The sequence below is a fragment of the Rhinolophus hipposideros genome (assembly GCF_964194185.1).
Source record: "Rhinolophus hipposideros genome assembly, chromosome: 12".
NCBI classification, from domain to species: domain Eukaryota; kingdom Metazoa; phylum Chordata; class Mammalia; order Chiroptera; family Rhinolophidae; genus Rhinolophus; species Rhinolophus hipposideros.
In genome coordinates this window covers 38,983,705-39,000,709 of record NC_138058.1, presented here as the reverse complement: position 1 = coordinate 39,000,709, position 17,005 = coordinate 38,983,705, and the positions used below count along the sequence as shown (strand labels likewise).

At 35.3% G+C, this 17,005-nt stretch overlaps 1 protein-coding gene across 5 annotated transcripts in view; it reads left to right on the top strand.

Moving 5' to 3' along the window:
- The window catches only part of EML6 (EMAP like 6), a 233,785-nt gene that overhangs the window by 140,315 nt on the left and 76,465 nt on the right, over window positions 1–17,005 (top strand). For all 5 annotated transcript variants that reach the window (XM_081069322.1, XM_081069321.1, XM_081069324.1 and 2 more), the window contains exons 13-16: window positions 3,084–3,202; window positions 5,458–5,644; window positions 7,718–7,823; window positions 15,028–15,121. In XM_081069322.1, coding sequence (XP_080925448.1) covers window positions 3,084–3,202; window positions 5,458–5,644; window positions 7,718–7,823; window positions 15,028–15,121 — 506 coding nt within the window. The remainder of the gene's footprint in view (window positions 1–3,083; window positions 3,203–5,457; window positions 5,645–7,717; window positions 7,824–15,027; window positions 15,122–17,005) is intronic.

Below are 17,005 nucleotides of genomic sequence, written 5' to 3'. Positions count from 1 at the left end.
AGTAGCAAAGTTTCAAAACTGAATGACAGTTGGGGTTTTCTGCCTATTATCACCTAAAATTTTAAAATATTCTTTGCAGAAAAAAAAATGTGCAAGTAAGCTACCTGATTTTGTATTAAAGCATGTATTTTCTTTACAGAATAAGTAGCCTTGGAGACATGGTAGTTTGCAAGTGAGCTGTTATCCTGGTTTCTCTCTTAACTTACAGAGACTATTATCCATTTAATTAAAGTAAATACAATGTACATTATCTCTCTAATCGGAAATCATCTCTAGTAGAAAAGTTGGGCAATTATATCCAAATTGCGTACTAATTTTTTGAAAGTAGACATTCTATCGTAGCACTAAATAGTGAGTATTAAACAGAGCAATCCTTCAGAGGAATCTGGACACATACCACCTTTTTGTGGTGATAACTGTAGCGATTCTACTTTCTTGTCATTTGACAAAGGTATGTGAAGCAGATTCTGTACATGAACATGGAGTGAATAAAATTTCAGGTTTCAGACACAGCAACTGTCAGTGTTGCCCATGGAGACTTACCATATAGGTCTGTCATATAGACCTACGGCAGCTGCCATGCATGTATCAAGTGTCTCTGTGGGGCCAGATCCTGTGCTTTATATCCACCAAATCCAACCCCACACTGACCTTGAGAGGTTAAGTAATTTGTCTACATCCACATCACCTGTAATATTAGGGTAAGAATGCAGATCTGGGCTTCTCTCCAAAGCACACATTCCATGTACTACTTCACTTTGCCTCTACATAAACACTGAATTTACTGCGTTTCAGATGATATATTTTTTTTTCAGCCCATAATCATTATTCATTGATTCAGTGTTTGAAAAATTTTATCGGTAGAAACAAAGTGTAACTTGGGTCAACTTCATGACTAAATAGTTTGACTGTGTATTGATACAATGTATTATACAATAAAACTACTAAGGTTAAGGATTTGAAAGAAAATTATTAATGTGGAAATATACAAACACTAAACAATATTATACCCTGATATCAAGGGGAAATAGAATTCAAGCAAAGTGAACATAAAATCTAGGAAGAAAAGAAATTTTCTTTAGTTGGAAAGTTTTTATTTCATAAAAACATGCCAGTAAAAGAATCAAAAGACATGACTGTATTGAAATCCATGCCTAGGATTTGTAAATTCTACCTGACTTCTTACTTTCCAAAGCTTTCACCTATATTATTTAATTTGCATTCACAATATTCTTGAGTTATTCCTGATCAGGGATTTTTATCCTTTTCAACAAATGGGAATTTGAGGCCCACAGAGGTTATGAGACTTCAAATAAGCAATAGAAATGCCAAAGGCTCTAAATTAGTTGATGAGCTGATGAAAGCATCATGAATTCAGATGAATAATTAGATTTTAAATGCTTAGTTCATTGCAACTGTAATAGACAAAACAGTAATGAGGTATCATATGATTTCCTTTCTTTTTAAAAAGAAAAAGGTTTTTGGATAAATCCTAAACAGAGGTTTAATTATAATAATATTTCATGATTTTCTTTAAGTAATGTAGTTTGATCAAATGGAAACTTTCCTTTATAAGATGAGAAATTATTAATAAATTGTATTTTACTTTCACTGTGTTAATTGATATCTCTTGGTAGTAGGGCATAAATACATGGTAGACAAAAAAATTGATTTTTATGTACATTTAAATAAAATTGTAAGAAATGTTCTCTTAGCAGCACATTTTAGGTTCTAAGTTAGACCAAGAGCTTTGCTCTATAGCTCAGAGTGTGATCTGTCCGGTTGCATGTGGCCATGGAAGGAAAATAATTCTAAAGAGTGATCACCATGATTCATGAGGTACACATTTTGCAAATGTCAGAATCAAGAAATTTCTTGCTTTAGAAGAAATTATAACAGAATATTTTATATTTTATTGATAACTTTAATAATTTCCTTTTCTATTTATTAGAAAATTAATATATTTTGTGGATATAAATTACTTAAACATAATAGCAAATTAAGAAAAAAAAGATTCATTTTAACTCCCAATGTTAGTTTGGCTCATTAGAAGACAGTAAAATTTGATATCATGTCTTATGTTCTCAATTTTATCTTTCAAAGAACCAACTCTTAGTTTTGTTTATTTTTTCTATTATTTTCCTAGTCTCTATTTCATTTATTTCTGCTCTAATTATTATTTCCTTCCTTCTACTAACTTCGGGCTAAGTTTGTTCTTATTCTTCTAGTTCCTTGAGATATAATGTTAGGTTGTTTATTTGAGATCGTTTCCCTTTTTTTACTGTATACGTTTATAGCTACAAACTTTCTTTCCTCTTAGGACTGATTTTGCAGCATCCCATAAGTTTTGGTATGTTATGTTTCCATTTTTATTTGTCTCAAAATATTTTTTTTAATTTCCCTTTTGATTTTTTTTCTTTGATCCATTGGTTGTTCAGGAGTGTGTTGTTTAATTTCCACTTATTTGTGCATTTTCCAGCTTTCCTCCTGTTACTGATTAATAGTTTCATACCATGGTGGTCAGAAATGACACTTGATATAATCTGTATCTTCTTGAATTTGTTGAGACTTGTTTTATTCCCTAACATAAGATCTATCCTGGAAAATGTTTCGGATGCATTTGAGAAGAATGTATATTCAACTGCTGTTGTATGGAATGTTCTATATGTGTCTGTTAGGTCATTTGATCTATGGTGTTGTTCAAATCTCCTGTTTCCTTATTGATTCTCTGTCTGGATGATCTATCCATTGTTGAGAGTGGGGTATGACAGCACCAACTATTATTGTATTGAAGTTTATTTCTCCTTTTATTTCTATTAGTATGTGCTTTATATATTAGTATGTGCTTTATATATTTAGGTACTTTGATGTTCAGTGCATAAATATAGACAATTGTTTTCTTGTAGAATTGACCCCTTTATCAATATATAGTGACGTTCTTTGTCTCTTGTGGCCATTTTTAGCCTCATGTTCTCAAAAACATGATTTCCTGCAATTATAGATTTCCTGAGAATGTGAAGATATTAATGTTTTTGAAACCTGAAGAAAAGAGTTTCAACTAAATGTATTTGTTATGCTTCAAGGTTTACAAAGAAGATCTACCTCAGCTAAAGCAACAAAGTAAAGAGAAAAACCATGCAGTGCCCTTCCTCAAACGAGAAAAGGCTCCCGAGGACAGCTTGAAACTCCAGTTCATACATGGGTGGGTGGCCTGTCACCAGCCTTATCACCAGACTAAAGAGGACCCCTTTTCTCTGTACTTTCCCACTTCAGACTGGCTCTTCTTTCCAGTTTGCACTTACCTGTGATTATTCTCTGTCCAGTTTTCTCAGTCGATATTCTGTGGCCATCACAATGTATCTAGATTTTTCGTACTTCATATACTTCCATGATGCATACTTTTCTGTGGCTCATTTTTATTTCACTTTATTCTCTCCACCATCTCTGTTTCCTTTATTCCCATAACTCTTGCTCTATTTTGCTTGGCTCCAACTAGGACAATATTTTCTTCAAATATTTTTGCTCACATAAGTCCAAAATCATTTTGAATTTTGAAAATTATGTACAACCTTTCATGGTTTAAGTTGACATCTAAAATTTTTCAGCAAAAGTATAAATGGTTGTGAAGAACATAATATCTAGTGTTTTATAAATATGTCACTCATTTAAATGGATCCAAGGGAACCTAAATGGCATAGATATTTGATTCCCAATATCATCAATTTAAAAAATATGTGAACAAGTGCTTCTATAAAAGTAGGAAATTTTACATCATTCATATTTTTCCTTGAAGTCACATTTTCATTCTATTTCTCCCACAGAATTTTACCCTAGCATAATGTTTTTATGCTTGAAAATCTTTTACTGATTACCAAGTTATACCTGCTGTTTGTTCAAAAATGTCTGTAGGTTCAATTTAAATTTAATTTCCTGTGACCATTAGATTCTAACTCTCTGCTGTCCAGTGTGGTATCCACTTATAGCCACTGAATACTTGAAATGTGGCTAGTCAGAATTGAGATGTGCTGTATGTGTAAAATGCACACCAGGTTTCAAAGATTTAGCATGAAGAAAGAATAATATGTCTCATTAAAATATTTTATATAGATTACATGTTGACATGATAATATTTTAGACATATTAGGTTAAATGTTCTTAAAATAAATTTCATCTGTTTTAATTCTAACATGACCATTAGAAAATTTTAAATTGCCTGTGTATCTTACATAATATTTCTATTATCCCATGCTGCTTTAAATGTTAACAATGTTTTTCTAGATGTAATTATTGTTATAACACCAGTAGTACACAGCTGACCAAATCAATCTAAATATAGTACAAATTCTGATAGTTATTTAAAAAAATTATTTCAATGAGTTCAGATATAGGTGTATATATATATATATATATATATATATATATATATATATGCATACTTACTGTTAGTGTGACAGAATTTAGCATTGAGTCTATTCCCATTTTTCATTTTTTAGTATATGTAAGCATTGAGAAAGCTTATTCACATAAATAAGTCAGTGAGAATGAAAGTAGTTTTATCATAGCAACATTATTCAATTCTTTAAAATCCTCTTGAGTTATAGGTCAAAAATACCTGGGGTGCCAAAAAAAAATGTGTACAAGTGGACACTTTGGTCAATGTTGCTCAAGCAGTGGTTCGCCATAATCAGAAGTGTCTGGTATCTGGACACTAATGGTAACCACTTTGAGCACCTCTTGTAATTACGGAAGTCATATGTGACTTGTATTCATTTTTGTTATCAGTATATATCAAGTATTACAATTTTAATACAGTTTTCCTTTCTTAAAATGTGTATACATTTTTTTGGCACCCTCTGTATATATTGTGATTTTGATATATCACACAAAATGTAATCTAATTATCTATCTAATTCAATTAAATCGCTCTTTAATTTTGTTAACAGCAAAAAGTTTGAAATCACTTGACTTGCAAAAGGAATTCTTACCCACTTGTTGGAGTTGTTCACTTTCTAAATCCAAACTTGGATTTTGTCCCTTTGTTTTGGTGTCCCTGGAAGGTTTGACATTCCAGGGTAATACACCATAGTAACATTCCAGATGGATAAGAAGAACGATTTCCTAAAGTGGGAAGAAAGCAATTGTGAAAGAGGGGGTAAGAAAGAAAAACCTGCACCTCACAGCAGGTGTGTTCTCAGGCTGGTCAGTTTTAAGAAAGAGCATATACAATGGCTGAGGATATGCAAACAGACGCCGTTAAAATTATCAGTGCCCATTTACCCCTTCGAAAGTGTCATCACATGCCCTCAGAAGTCCTCATTCCTCCATTGAAGTTAAGCAACTATGAAGACGCCTGGGTTTATACTTGTGCATGTCCGTATGTTAGCTTTACCTTCTGACAACTCCTGCTCTGCTCATTCACTGTTCAAATACTGTGCATTTCTTGGACCTGTGCTTCAGTTATAGAGGCTATGACTGTAGAAACAATCTGTTCTACACACAAGCTGGAGAAGTGGTCTACCACATCGCTGCTGTCGCTGTTGTGTACAACAGGCAGCAGCACTCGCAGAGGTTGTACCTGGGACATGACGATGACATTCTCAGCCTGACCATCCATCCAGTGAAGGACTACGTGGCCACTGGGCAGGTATATCTTTCCTCTCTGTTGGAGGCCTAGCCAAAGAGACAGAGGATTTAATTTTGAATTCAATTTACATATTAGAAATTCAAGAAATACTTGGTAGCGATAAACCTGAGGCAGGAAGCTGAAGATTCAGTGAATGCTGGATCATTTCATGATGGTAGGAGAATCAACTAGTAGCCTCTGAGAGATTCTCATCCTAACATGATGTGATCTATGAATAAAACAAACAATGCAAGTTCCATGAATGCACAGTCTTAATATACTTTGCTCATTGCTCTATACCTAGTACTTATTACATCCTAGGTACTAAAAAATGTTTGAATGAATCAACGTTTCATACTAGCATAACATCTGGTGTTAATTTTTTAAAAAAACTTAAATCATATGAATTTTGGATAATTTATTATTTTCTATTTTTAGCCTTTCAAAAAAACTAAATTTTATCTGAACCATTTTGGAATGCTTAAGTTTTTTATTGAGTTTATAATTGAAAAGCTACTCAAAACAGAGACCTGTGTTCCATCATTTTGTGTAGGGAAAGGAAAGGAATCGAGTTAACTTAGTGAAGAAAGAATCTGTTAAACTCAGATTTATTACCTTGCTGGTAAACCAGTAATATTGTCAATAGTATTTTCAATTTTGTACTCTTTTCTTCCAACGTGTTCAATTTTATCCTGGGTTTTTAAAAATATATTATTCTCCAATAGAGGATGTATCAGATATTAAACTGGTAAGAACAGATGCTACACTTGATCTTAGCCAAAAGGCCGAGAAGCCCAAGAAGGGCTTTTTAATGGAAGGTCAACTGATTCTCCACAGTTTCCAAGTGGAAAGCTCCAAAAAAAAAAAAAAAAAAATCTTAACATGAGACAACTAATTATTTTTGAGACTTGACATGCAGGTGGTAGAAGTCTTTGAACAGGGTTCATAGGCTGGAATATATGAGATCAATGGATGAAAGAGGCCATGAAGGGAGTCAACCCCAGAAATATGAATTTGGGGAGAAGAATCCATAGTTTTTATTTGTGGAAGGACTACAATTTTCCGAAAGGAAAGAGCCATTAATCGACACACTGTTTTGCAAACTAGACCATTTATTATCTATTATACATTGGCTGACATTAAGTTTTACAAGTAACTGATCACTACTTTGCCTTTTCACTCACCCCCAACCCCCTTTTTTCTTTCTCATAGACAGATAATGCTTGGTTCATGGTCATTCAATAACCTTCCTTTGAAAGAAAAAACAGATTGGTTCTTTACATAAACCCCTGAGGAAATACTATACTCTAAGCTGTCATGGGTGGAAGGCAAATGGGTGACAAACCAGTATGCCAATAGCCCCTCAAGGAGTAACTGGGCCTCCATAGACCAGTGTAGGAGTTGGCAGTATTCTGTTCAGTTATGCATGTGGCTTTATGTCCCACGTTTTTCCTTCTTCTAGAGTCATCACACCCAAAAGGTTATTTTTCCTATGTATTATAAGTGAGAAAAACTACTTTACTGTAATAATTTTCTACATTATTGGGAATTAGTGTGATAGAAGCTTGTATCCCCTCAAGGAGAATCCACCTTAATGACAGAGTTAAACCATGAAACTGTCATTTCCAGGGGAGAAGCAGAGCCAGGCTTCTTGAGGTGGGTAAAGTAATTGACATGGGTTAAGGAACTCTGATGGTAGCACCATGACAACATACACCTGACTCCCTTGACCAAGAAGTGGAATCTTGTGTGGAGCTGAGAAGGTAGGGGAGGCAAAGGTAGAACTAAGTGACAAAAACAAATCACAGTGGACATTGGAATTAGAGTTTTAAAAGTCCCTTAACTTGGAGCCATGTATCAGGTTAGGCTCTGCTGGCACCCAACTTGATGCCAGAACAATCTCCTTAGACTCTTCATGACTCTGTTGTATTATCTGGAAAATAATGGAGTTGGACCAAATGATTTCTGAGGGTCTTCCTATTTTCCAAATGTGTGTTTTTGTTTTTGTTTAATTTCTGAGCAACACTTGAGTCTAAAGAACAAAATAATTCTTTAATTGATAAGTAGTTAATAACACTCATTCTGTTGTTTAAGGTTGGAAGAGATGCTGCTATTCACGTGTGGGACACACAGACTCTAAAATGTTTGTCACTATTGAAAGGACAACATCAGAGAGGAGTGTGTGCGCTTGATTTTTCAGGTAAGCCCGTTTTCCACTAGAGTCATTGACAGATGGTTCTACATTTAGGTCAGGTTTTTTTTCTTTCTTTCTTTTTCTAACATCCTCCTATTTAGTTGAGTTCTGTTTGTAATAAGGTGAGCCCTTTGTATGTCAGATACCCAATCTTCGACTGGAAATCAGATATGTTAATACGTACCTCATAAAGAAATGTGGCCTTTAGTTTACACGTCTTTTCCTCATCTTATTTCCTCTCCCCCAAGTCGTCACCCAGAGCTTATACTGTGTTCTGCATTTGCTTGAGGGATTTGAAATCCAGAGCAGCTGTTGCTGTTGAAAAACTTAGTTGCAGATGTCTGGCAGTGACTCAGAACATCAATTTCATCTCTCCAAATAAGTGGGAGCACAGCACCTGTGATTTAAAATATAAAGAACTAGAGAAATGGCTGCAAGTTTTCTGCAAAGAGCCACTTTACAACACTGTAAACACGAGTGTTTTGGAAATAAATTTCATATTGAAAAAACAGAATAGAAGGTTTCATCTTCTTAATTTAAAAATGGAACATGGTACTATAAAAATACTAACTGATGGATATAATTTTCTTTAGAGTAAGACTGTTTCCTTAAGCTAGAATTGGATACCAAGGACCTATCACAAAAGGTGTTTTTACCTAGAAATTTTCAGTAATCTCAATTGTAGAAATTAGATCAGCAGAAAAAAAATTCTTCACTTTTCTACAGAAAACTGATTCTATAATTTCCTTCTTCGAAATTCCATTAAATGTTTATTATGTGCAATATGTATAATATTAGTCATTAAGTTCCATGACTACACAACCCCAAGCTCTCTCATATGTCCCTTACTCTCTTTCTCCTTGTTTAAACTCACTCTTTCTCATCTGTGCCATGGTAGTAATGCTGGTCTCTGATTCCATCTACACTTCCTCCAGTCCATCCTACACACTTCTGGAGTCTTCTGAAGCACAGGTATATTGCCACCACATGGACTCCCCTTGGTTGTCTGACTCAGGGCTAGTCACTTGGTTGGACATTCATGGCTTTCCAAGAGCTGGTCAACCTTCCTTTGCAGTGTTTTCACCCACTAATCCATTCATGCTCCTTTATATCTACCTAACTGTAGAACCTAAATGCACTCCTATGCTTTTTTTTTTTGCCTTTGTTCATGCTGCCATTTGTCAGTTCAAGTCCTACCATCCTTTAAGACCAAGCTGAAAGTTTTCTCTATCCCTCCAGGGAGAAATAATGTGTTCCTCCTTCTGCATCTATTAGCCCATTTTTGTCATTGATCTGTGGTACCTATTAGAGTCCATTTGGTACTGTGGCTATTTGTGTCGATATTTCCTGTGCCTGTAAACTGCTTGGGCAACAGAGCTCATCTTTCTGTTCTCCACTGCACATGTTGTACTGCTATACACACAGAAGCTACTCAAAAAATGTGAATAAATGAATGAACAAATAAGGTATTGCTCAATGCACTTTGTCTTGACATTCCCTATTACTATTAGAACTTCACATTTTCACCATGTTTGGGTGAAAGTTATTTTTCTCTAACAAATAACATGGTGCAGTTTTTTGTGGGTTTTTTTTTTATGACATGCACGTTCTTACATCCTGTAAACTACTGTAAAAATCTGAGTTGTTCAATCATTATTACAAGTTATTCAATACTTTCTGTGGGTATTGAATTACGTAAAACAAAGCTAAGTGTTTAATACTATGTACTAGTGGGCATGTGAGGTAGAGAAGGTATGAGTATCGATGGAGAGAGAACTACTCGGCATACCACCTGCCAGCTGAAAGCCCAGATAACACACCAAATAAACAGTGAATACCAAGTCCCAAACTTCCACAAGTTTGCTGGACGTGCAATTGTATAGTAGATGTGCCATGTGGCCTTGATAAAAGGGTAAAATCTAAAAGGAAACCAGAATTTGAGTTCAACTATGGGTCTGGTCCAAAAATGTGAATAAATTTCTTCTATATTTTGTTCATAGTTCCACTCCTCAATTCATAGTTCCACTCCAAACTGACCTTTTCCTAAAATGAATTTGCTAGCAGATGCCTATGTGTATATTTAATATAAAAATTATATTAATAAGTATGCTCTAGAATAGTGGTAAGACACCTTTAAAAGTAACAAAAATAAAAAATAATAAGACCTAAATGTGTATGGTTATAAAGAATCTAATACATTCATGTTTTGGCAGCATTGAAAATTGACTCAATAATTCTAGCAAACAATTTCACAGCGTATAATAAAAGCTATAATTCAAAATGACAAGTATGTGCACTATGTGTATGTCATACACATCTCTATGTCAAGTTAAGTAAGAAAAACTAGAACTCAAAATAGCATCTATTTACTGATTTCATCTAAAAATGTGTATATGTGTATTAGCATATAAACAGTGGCAGGAAATTTAGCATAATATAAATAGAATTTAATAATCATTAATTATTTTTCCATAGAATTGATTAATTTTTTTTAATTTAGAAGAATCAAAAGAACTAACTCATGTTACTTAAATACCTATAGAAAAAGGGATTAGAGGAATGTTGATCCAAGGCATTAATTATGAGATGAGTTAATCAGCTGGTACCCAGTAACTTGGTCTCTGAATTTCGGAGAGCTCACATCTCTTCTTCGCTTAGTAGTTTTGTAGAAGAAAGATCAAGAAATTAAGTGAACTTGGAAATCTCATAAGGAAATCCCTCATAAGGCAGCTGTTCATTGTTGGGGTAGAGAAATGATAAGAAGAGGTTTTCTGGGGTTTCTTAAAGAAACCAACCTCTAGGATGAGTCTGAGAAGCTGATTCTGTCACTTCTTCTAATTCTTATCTTGGAAAAATAAAGAAATCCCTAGATATGAAATATATTCTTCATAAAAAGTGTATTTCAGTTTTAACAATACATTCCCTATACCTCAGATAACAATCACCGGGGAAGAGCCAAATTGTTCAGCAAATGTGTTATTTTTGATTGTGGAAAATTACATTTTTGTCTCAAAGTTAAAGTACAATGTTCACATATATATGGCAGAAAGGAAGCTAGTTGATAGCTAGTAGAATGCGCTGATATTAAGGACTACTAAGGAGGAACTTTCACTAGTATCTCTTGTGTTCTATCCATCACCTTGAATAGTTGCATGCAGATGAATTGTGGTGGTTGATTGATCTTTGTGGTGTCTAGGGTACCTCCTGAAGGTGTGAGCCAAGGCCCCTTTGGATTAATACTTTTTGCTAGTATTTTGTGTTATAATGATATAACTTTAGTCTTAAACAGACCTTGCGCCACTTTTCAGGCCACAATAGGAGACAGAGAGTTTGATGGGATGGCCTGGGGGAAGTCAAATCCAGTGTCAGATCCAGAGCTAGAACCCAGGTCCCCTGGCTGGGATGTCAGGTGGTGGGAGTTGTGTGGGGAGATCTCCCTCCTCAGTCCTCTTGCCTGTCCCTGCCCCTGCCCTCCACCAGAGCCAGGTGAACTTCTGACATGAGAGTCATACCTGGAACACTCCGTGCTCACCTACTTCCCTGCTCCCTCTGCCCACGAAGTGTCTCTAGCTGCCCCTCCCATTCTCCAGTATTAATGAGGAGGAAGTATGGTGGTGCAGAGGCTGCCACGTGGAAGAGCCCCCGCCATGAGAAAAGACCCCAATCCTGCAACAGCCCTGAATCACACACTTACTGAAAAGGAGCAGCTATACCTTCCTCTTGGAAATTGATAGAAAAGTGAGTAGTTTAAGTCAAAAATTTCCAGAGGACATTATTTAGAGTACCCTGTTAAACCTGTAAACAGGACACTAATATTGGTTATCATCTAGCTGGTCACCGCATGTGTGAGCCTCAGTACTCCCAGATCCACTTATCTCTTACAAGTCAGCTCATTTTGGGAGGTGTTGTGAAAACCTACTGATAGTGCATTTGTCTCTTATTAGAGAAAAATATTGTCATGGAAATACAAAGCAGGCAAATGATGTAAAAAATAGACCCCCAAAAAGCAGTTATACATAGGGATTTAGATTAATCTATTCTTGCCACTGTTCCAAAGCAAACAAAAAAGACATTTTAATCAAAAACATTTCTTAAAACATAATCCACAACTCCATATAAACAAGAGGGAGTTAATTTATATTATCTCACTTAATTGAGCAAGTCTATAACTCGGTGAATTTATCATCACTGACTAGGGAAAAGGGAGCCATCTTTGGTTTTCTGCTTGCAATAAGGAAAGTGTTTCCACATAAATAGAAAATCAGATTAGGAAGAGAAAGTTTCAGCCACATAACTATTTTCTAACCTAAATATTTTCCTCATATTTTTTTTAAAACCTTCATTGAATAATACTGAGTTCCACAAGGGCACCTCTAAGACTAATTTGATTTCATTGTGTTAGATTCTGAAAAAAACCTATGCATTTTTTATGAGCCCTGAATATGGGGACCAACCTGTAATTGCCTGAGTAAAATTTTCTTTCTTTTTGATTTGCCCTTTACTGTTCATATTAAGTGCCTCAGAATTATTTCCAGACTTTGTCATGAATTATCCATAATTAATACATACTGTGACTGGAAGGATTTGAAAGGACAGTACCTAGATTCTAAAAATATGGCTGAAAATAAACTCCAACTAACTGGTGAAAGAACAATGGAGAGGTCAAGCCTCTGCAAGAGGAAATGAGAACTGGGAAAAAACTGAAAGGTAGCAATTATATTTCCAAACTATGTGGTATGCAGAAATAGCCTACTCCTGCAGAATTCAAGAAAATTCACCATCCTAAAGCAGATATATGGTTCTTAAGGCACCTTTGGATTCGTACTGTTTCTTCCATGACTACTCAGAGTCATGATGCTCATAGGGGTAGAAAGGTGGTATGACTGGGAAGACAAGCTGACGGGGCCTTGAAGAAATTTTAATAAAAAGAAGCCATGACAATCAACTTACCCTGAGACCTCCTTCAAAGAGATAAAACTTTAAAAACTATCATTGTAAATGCGTGGATGCTTGCATTCTAAGAGGGACATAGTAATATAACTATGCAAATTTTAAAAAACAAAACATAGACTTAATGAATGCAAAAAGACACAATGTTTGTGCAGTGTTTCTGAAAGGAATGGTAGTCAAAATAATTAAATTTTTTATAGCTATTTAACTGTGCATTCCCTTTGCCTTCATACCATCCCTACACACATCTTTATTTTCCTCATCCTCCTCAATGTCACCAGTACCATCAGCATTCTTTGAAAACCAGCGCAGTGTGAGGGTCACAAAGGAAAGATGATACGATTCCTATAAGCCTTAAAAGAGCTTATAATCTAAAAAGGGAGACAGAAAACTCCAATAAAAATAAAATTGCCAATTACAGAGGCATGCTAATATAGAAACATAACCAGGCCATACCAAGAGATGTGGAAAAAATAATGTTGTTGGTTATGAACAGGAAATCACTCCCAGTCCTTTTTCTCAAATGCATAAAAAAGAGACCTTGCCGGATTTAAAGCCTAGTAACATTTAAGCATAAAGACGTATCATTAATTGTGATTCAGAAGACACATTTGTTTAAAATAATCACATAGTGGTGGTTTAGCCCTTTAGGAAATGGTTAATGTCTTCATTTGATACTAATATTACCTCGCAGATTGAAAAGGTGAATGTAATTTTCAAATACTTTCCTCATACTTAGAAGTAGTCGAGGATTAGGGAGGATTTGGTTTGTTAAACCAGGCTCTTTCTCTTTCCTTCTTTCTCCAGAAAAAGAGCAGACCACTGTTCCCAGGTGGTTGGAGGGGTGGATCTTTGGCACAAGTAAGGGCAGTCACAGGTTGGGCACTGGTTAGCATTTGGAGGAGGGTTGCCAGGTTTAGTACATAAAAATACAGGAGACCCAATTAAATTTGAAATTCATATAAACAAATAATTTGTTTTAGTACATGTATGTCCCATACAATATAAATATGCTGTGTGAATATCAATATTGCACGAGAAATACTTACCCTAAGAAATTATTTGTTGCTTATCTGAAATTTCAATTTAGGCTTCCTTTATTTACCTGGCAATCCTAATTTGGCATCTACATCAGGCCTACCTTTCAAAATAACCTGTTGAGATCCCGCGTAGACTGGGAAGAAGCAGTTTATCACAATCTTGTGTTCCTTTACCCTAATGTTGTTGGTCGTCTGTAGTCAGAGAAGACACCCTGCTGAGCTAATGACACACCTGAGCTAATGACGCACAGTAAGCTAGGTCACCCATCTCCCAGCCCACCCACAGCTAGGGTGGAACTGCTGACCCAGAGACACTTCGCCTGTGAATCTGGCTTTGTGAGGAGGCAACGAAGGAAAGACTTACTGCCTGTACCTCTTCTTCTGACTGGAAGGGAAATGGCAAAGTCGCTATTTTTATTTCAAATTTAATTATACATTTATTTTTAAAATGTTTTTGAAAAACAACCTAAATAACCAAATTACAGTAATCATTGATAATATAAATAATATTTAATACTAAGGGAAAATGGTCATCTTATAACAAATTTAAAAAAAGATTAGGTAATAGTATGTTCTGTATGAGCCCGGCTTTGTTTTTTTTTTTTTAAAGCACATTTATGTAGAGATAAAAACCAGACATGCATCAAATGTAGGCCTAGAAATTTGGGTGATTTAAAATTTTCCTTTGTCCATATTTTCTAAATGTCCTATAACAAGCATACTACCTTTGAAATAGGGACACTTAAGAAATTAAGATTTTTTTAAATTACAAAATCAATTTTTGAAAGAATCTTTGACATTAAATTTAGTTTGTATAATGCTCTTATCTTGGAGCGTTAAACAGAACCCAGATTTTTAGAGCTGAAAATAGGCTGAGTCACAAAGCCAAATGGCTCTTCCAGTAAATGTCATGAGATTTGTCTATCACAAAATAGACAAGGTTTTTGTGACTTACCTGAGAGACTCCCTGCAGCCTTGTGTCTCATATTGGAATGTTGGGTCAGCAATTTCATTCAGCAACCAGTTATTATGCATTAAGAAGCTCAAGTATTACTAGTTACGCATTTCATTCAGTGAGGTCCCTTTAGTACATGGCACTTCTATGTATTTGAGCCTAATAATATTAAGGTCAATTTCTTGTTTCTGTTTATAGTATATAAAATGTTTTGATTTTTCATTGAAGAAATGAGTCATTTGACATTTGTGTTGTTTTTATACAGCCGATGGAAAATGTCTGGTGTCTGTTGGTTTAGACGATTTTCACAGTATTGTATTTTGGGACTGGAAAAAGGGAGAAAAGATAGCCACAACAAGGTAAGAAGCTACTGAGGTCTGCCGGCATCCTGCTGATTATTACGTTTCAGTATAGGTTAATCGTTTTCTTTTTCTGGTAAGAGTTCACCTTCAAAATCAGATGAAATTCATATAGGAAGCTTAACACCCAAGTGAAAACACATTGCATTGTTTCATGGTGCCAACCTGACCTAGAGCAGTTAACGTTTGTTTCAGGGAATTAGAAAATTCTGAAATCCTTTTCCAGAGAGTGATTCATCACTTTGCTTGTAGTTATATCGGCATTATCTGTATCAAAGCTTTTTACGAGCACTAGAAAAGCCACTTTTCTTAGGATTGTGTCTTGCTCCTTGTTTTTCCACTGTCTTAGCATCTGGTGAAGGATTGTCAATGTCACTGGAGTCAGAAGTACCATTTGTCATGAGGCCGTGGCATGCTGCAAAGGAGGCCCAGCCTGCGCATCTGCCAGTCGCTTTCAAAGCAGGCAAATTGTTTCCCTAATCTCCCCGTCTTATAAATAGACTCTTTAAGACCAACTGCTGTTTATAGACCACCTGTCCTCCCTCACCCCAGCCTCCCGCCCTGCTGAATCAGCCTGAAGTCTGAATATTACTTTCCACTACTCCAAGCATTGGGCTGAGCTGTTTGTCAGCCATGGTCAGAGGTCAAAATAGTTGGCAGCCCAGGCCCAGCAATACAATTTGTTGTCCGAAGTGTGTTATTAGTTTACTTCTCTACTAGTTCTTCCATGCATTAACCAACTTACTTTCTATTTTGCACTATAAAGTCATTTTTAAGTGAATGGTTTTGAACCCCACTATTCACTTTTTAAATTAATATTTCCCTCCACAATATTAAATGGGGGAAGAAGGTGTTTTTTGTGGGTTTTTTGGACAAATTGATTTAATGAATGAAGATCTATAAATTGCTGAAGGCTCAGAGGAGGAGCAGATGGAGCCTTGATGACTCCAGCTGACTGTCTTAGGAGAAAAAAAAGAAGCTTTTCTGGTGACTGCTATTGAGGTGGAATTCTTGGCAGCAAATGGCCGCTCATAAATCCGCCTGCCCAAGTGGTTTCTCTCTTGGTCTCTCTTTCTACTATTCCTCCCTGGTGTATCACTCCCCTCTAGTATTCAGATTCAACTCCTAGTCAGAACTGCTTTCATCCTAGTAAAATAAACTCAATTTTAGTTTAATATTTCTGATAGCATCCCATCTGCATTAATAGGTAATTTCAGGCAAAGCACATGTCTGCATTTCAAAACAACAAAAATGCGATTTTCCTGCTAGAAAACCAACTGCAACTGTAGGTGGCTTACCAGTTTTATGGCAGAAACATTAATGAAATGGAAGAAAACAATATTTATTAATCTAAAAAAGTACCGTGTTTCCCCGAAAATAAGACCTAGCCGGACCATCAGCTCTAATGCGTCTTTTGGAGCAAAAATTAATATGACCATTAATTGGTCTTATAATGGTCTTATTTTCGGGGAAACACGGTATATACCTGAGATGCATGGTAGTGTTACATCTATTTAATTTAATTAACACAAATCTACTTAACAACATTATGTTAATAGCACAATTTATTTTTGGAATTGCTCCCAAGCCTTATGTCACATTCCCAAACCAGGACACCTGCAGAATTGCCCTCAGAGAAAATTTTTGCATTTGTAATATTAGCCAGTGCTCTTTCCAAGAAGGAATGTGTCAAGGATTGTTAAAGTTCTTTGGAAGAATGTTAGAAGGTTTAAAAATAATAAATAAATAATGAATGTTTACATAAGTATATAATATTAACAACAATAAATTTTATAATAGTACCCAGAAAAACAAATAAAAATTCTGTTTATGGCTTTAAGTTAGAGTGCTTAAGTAGATAAAAACTTTAAAAACAGACATATG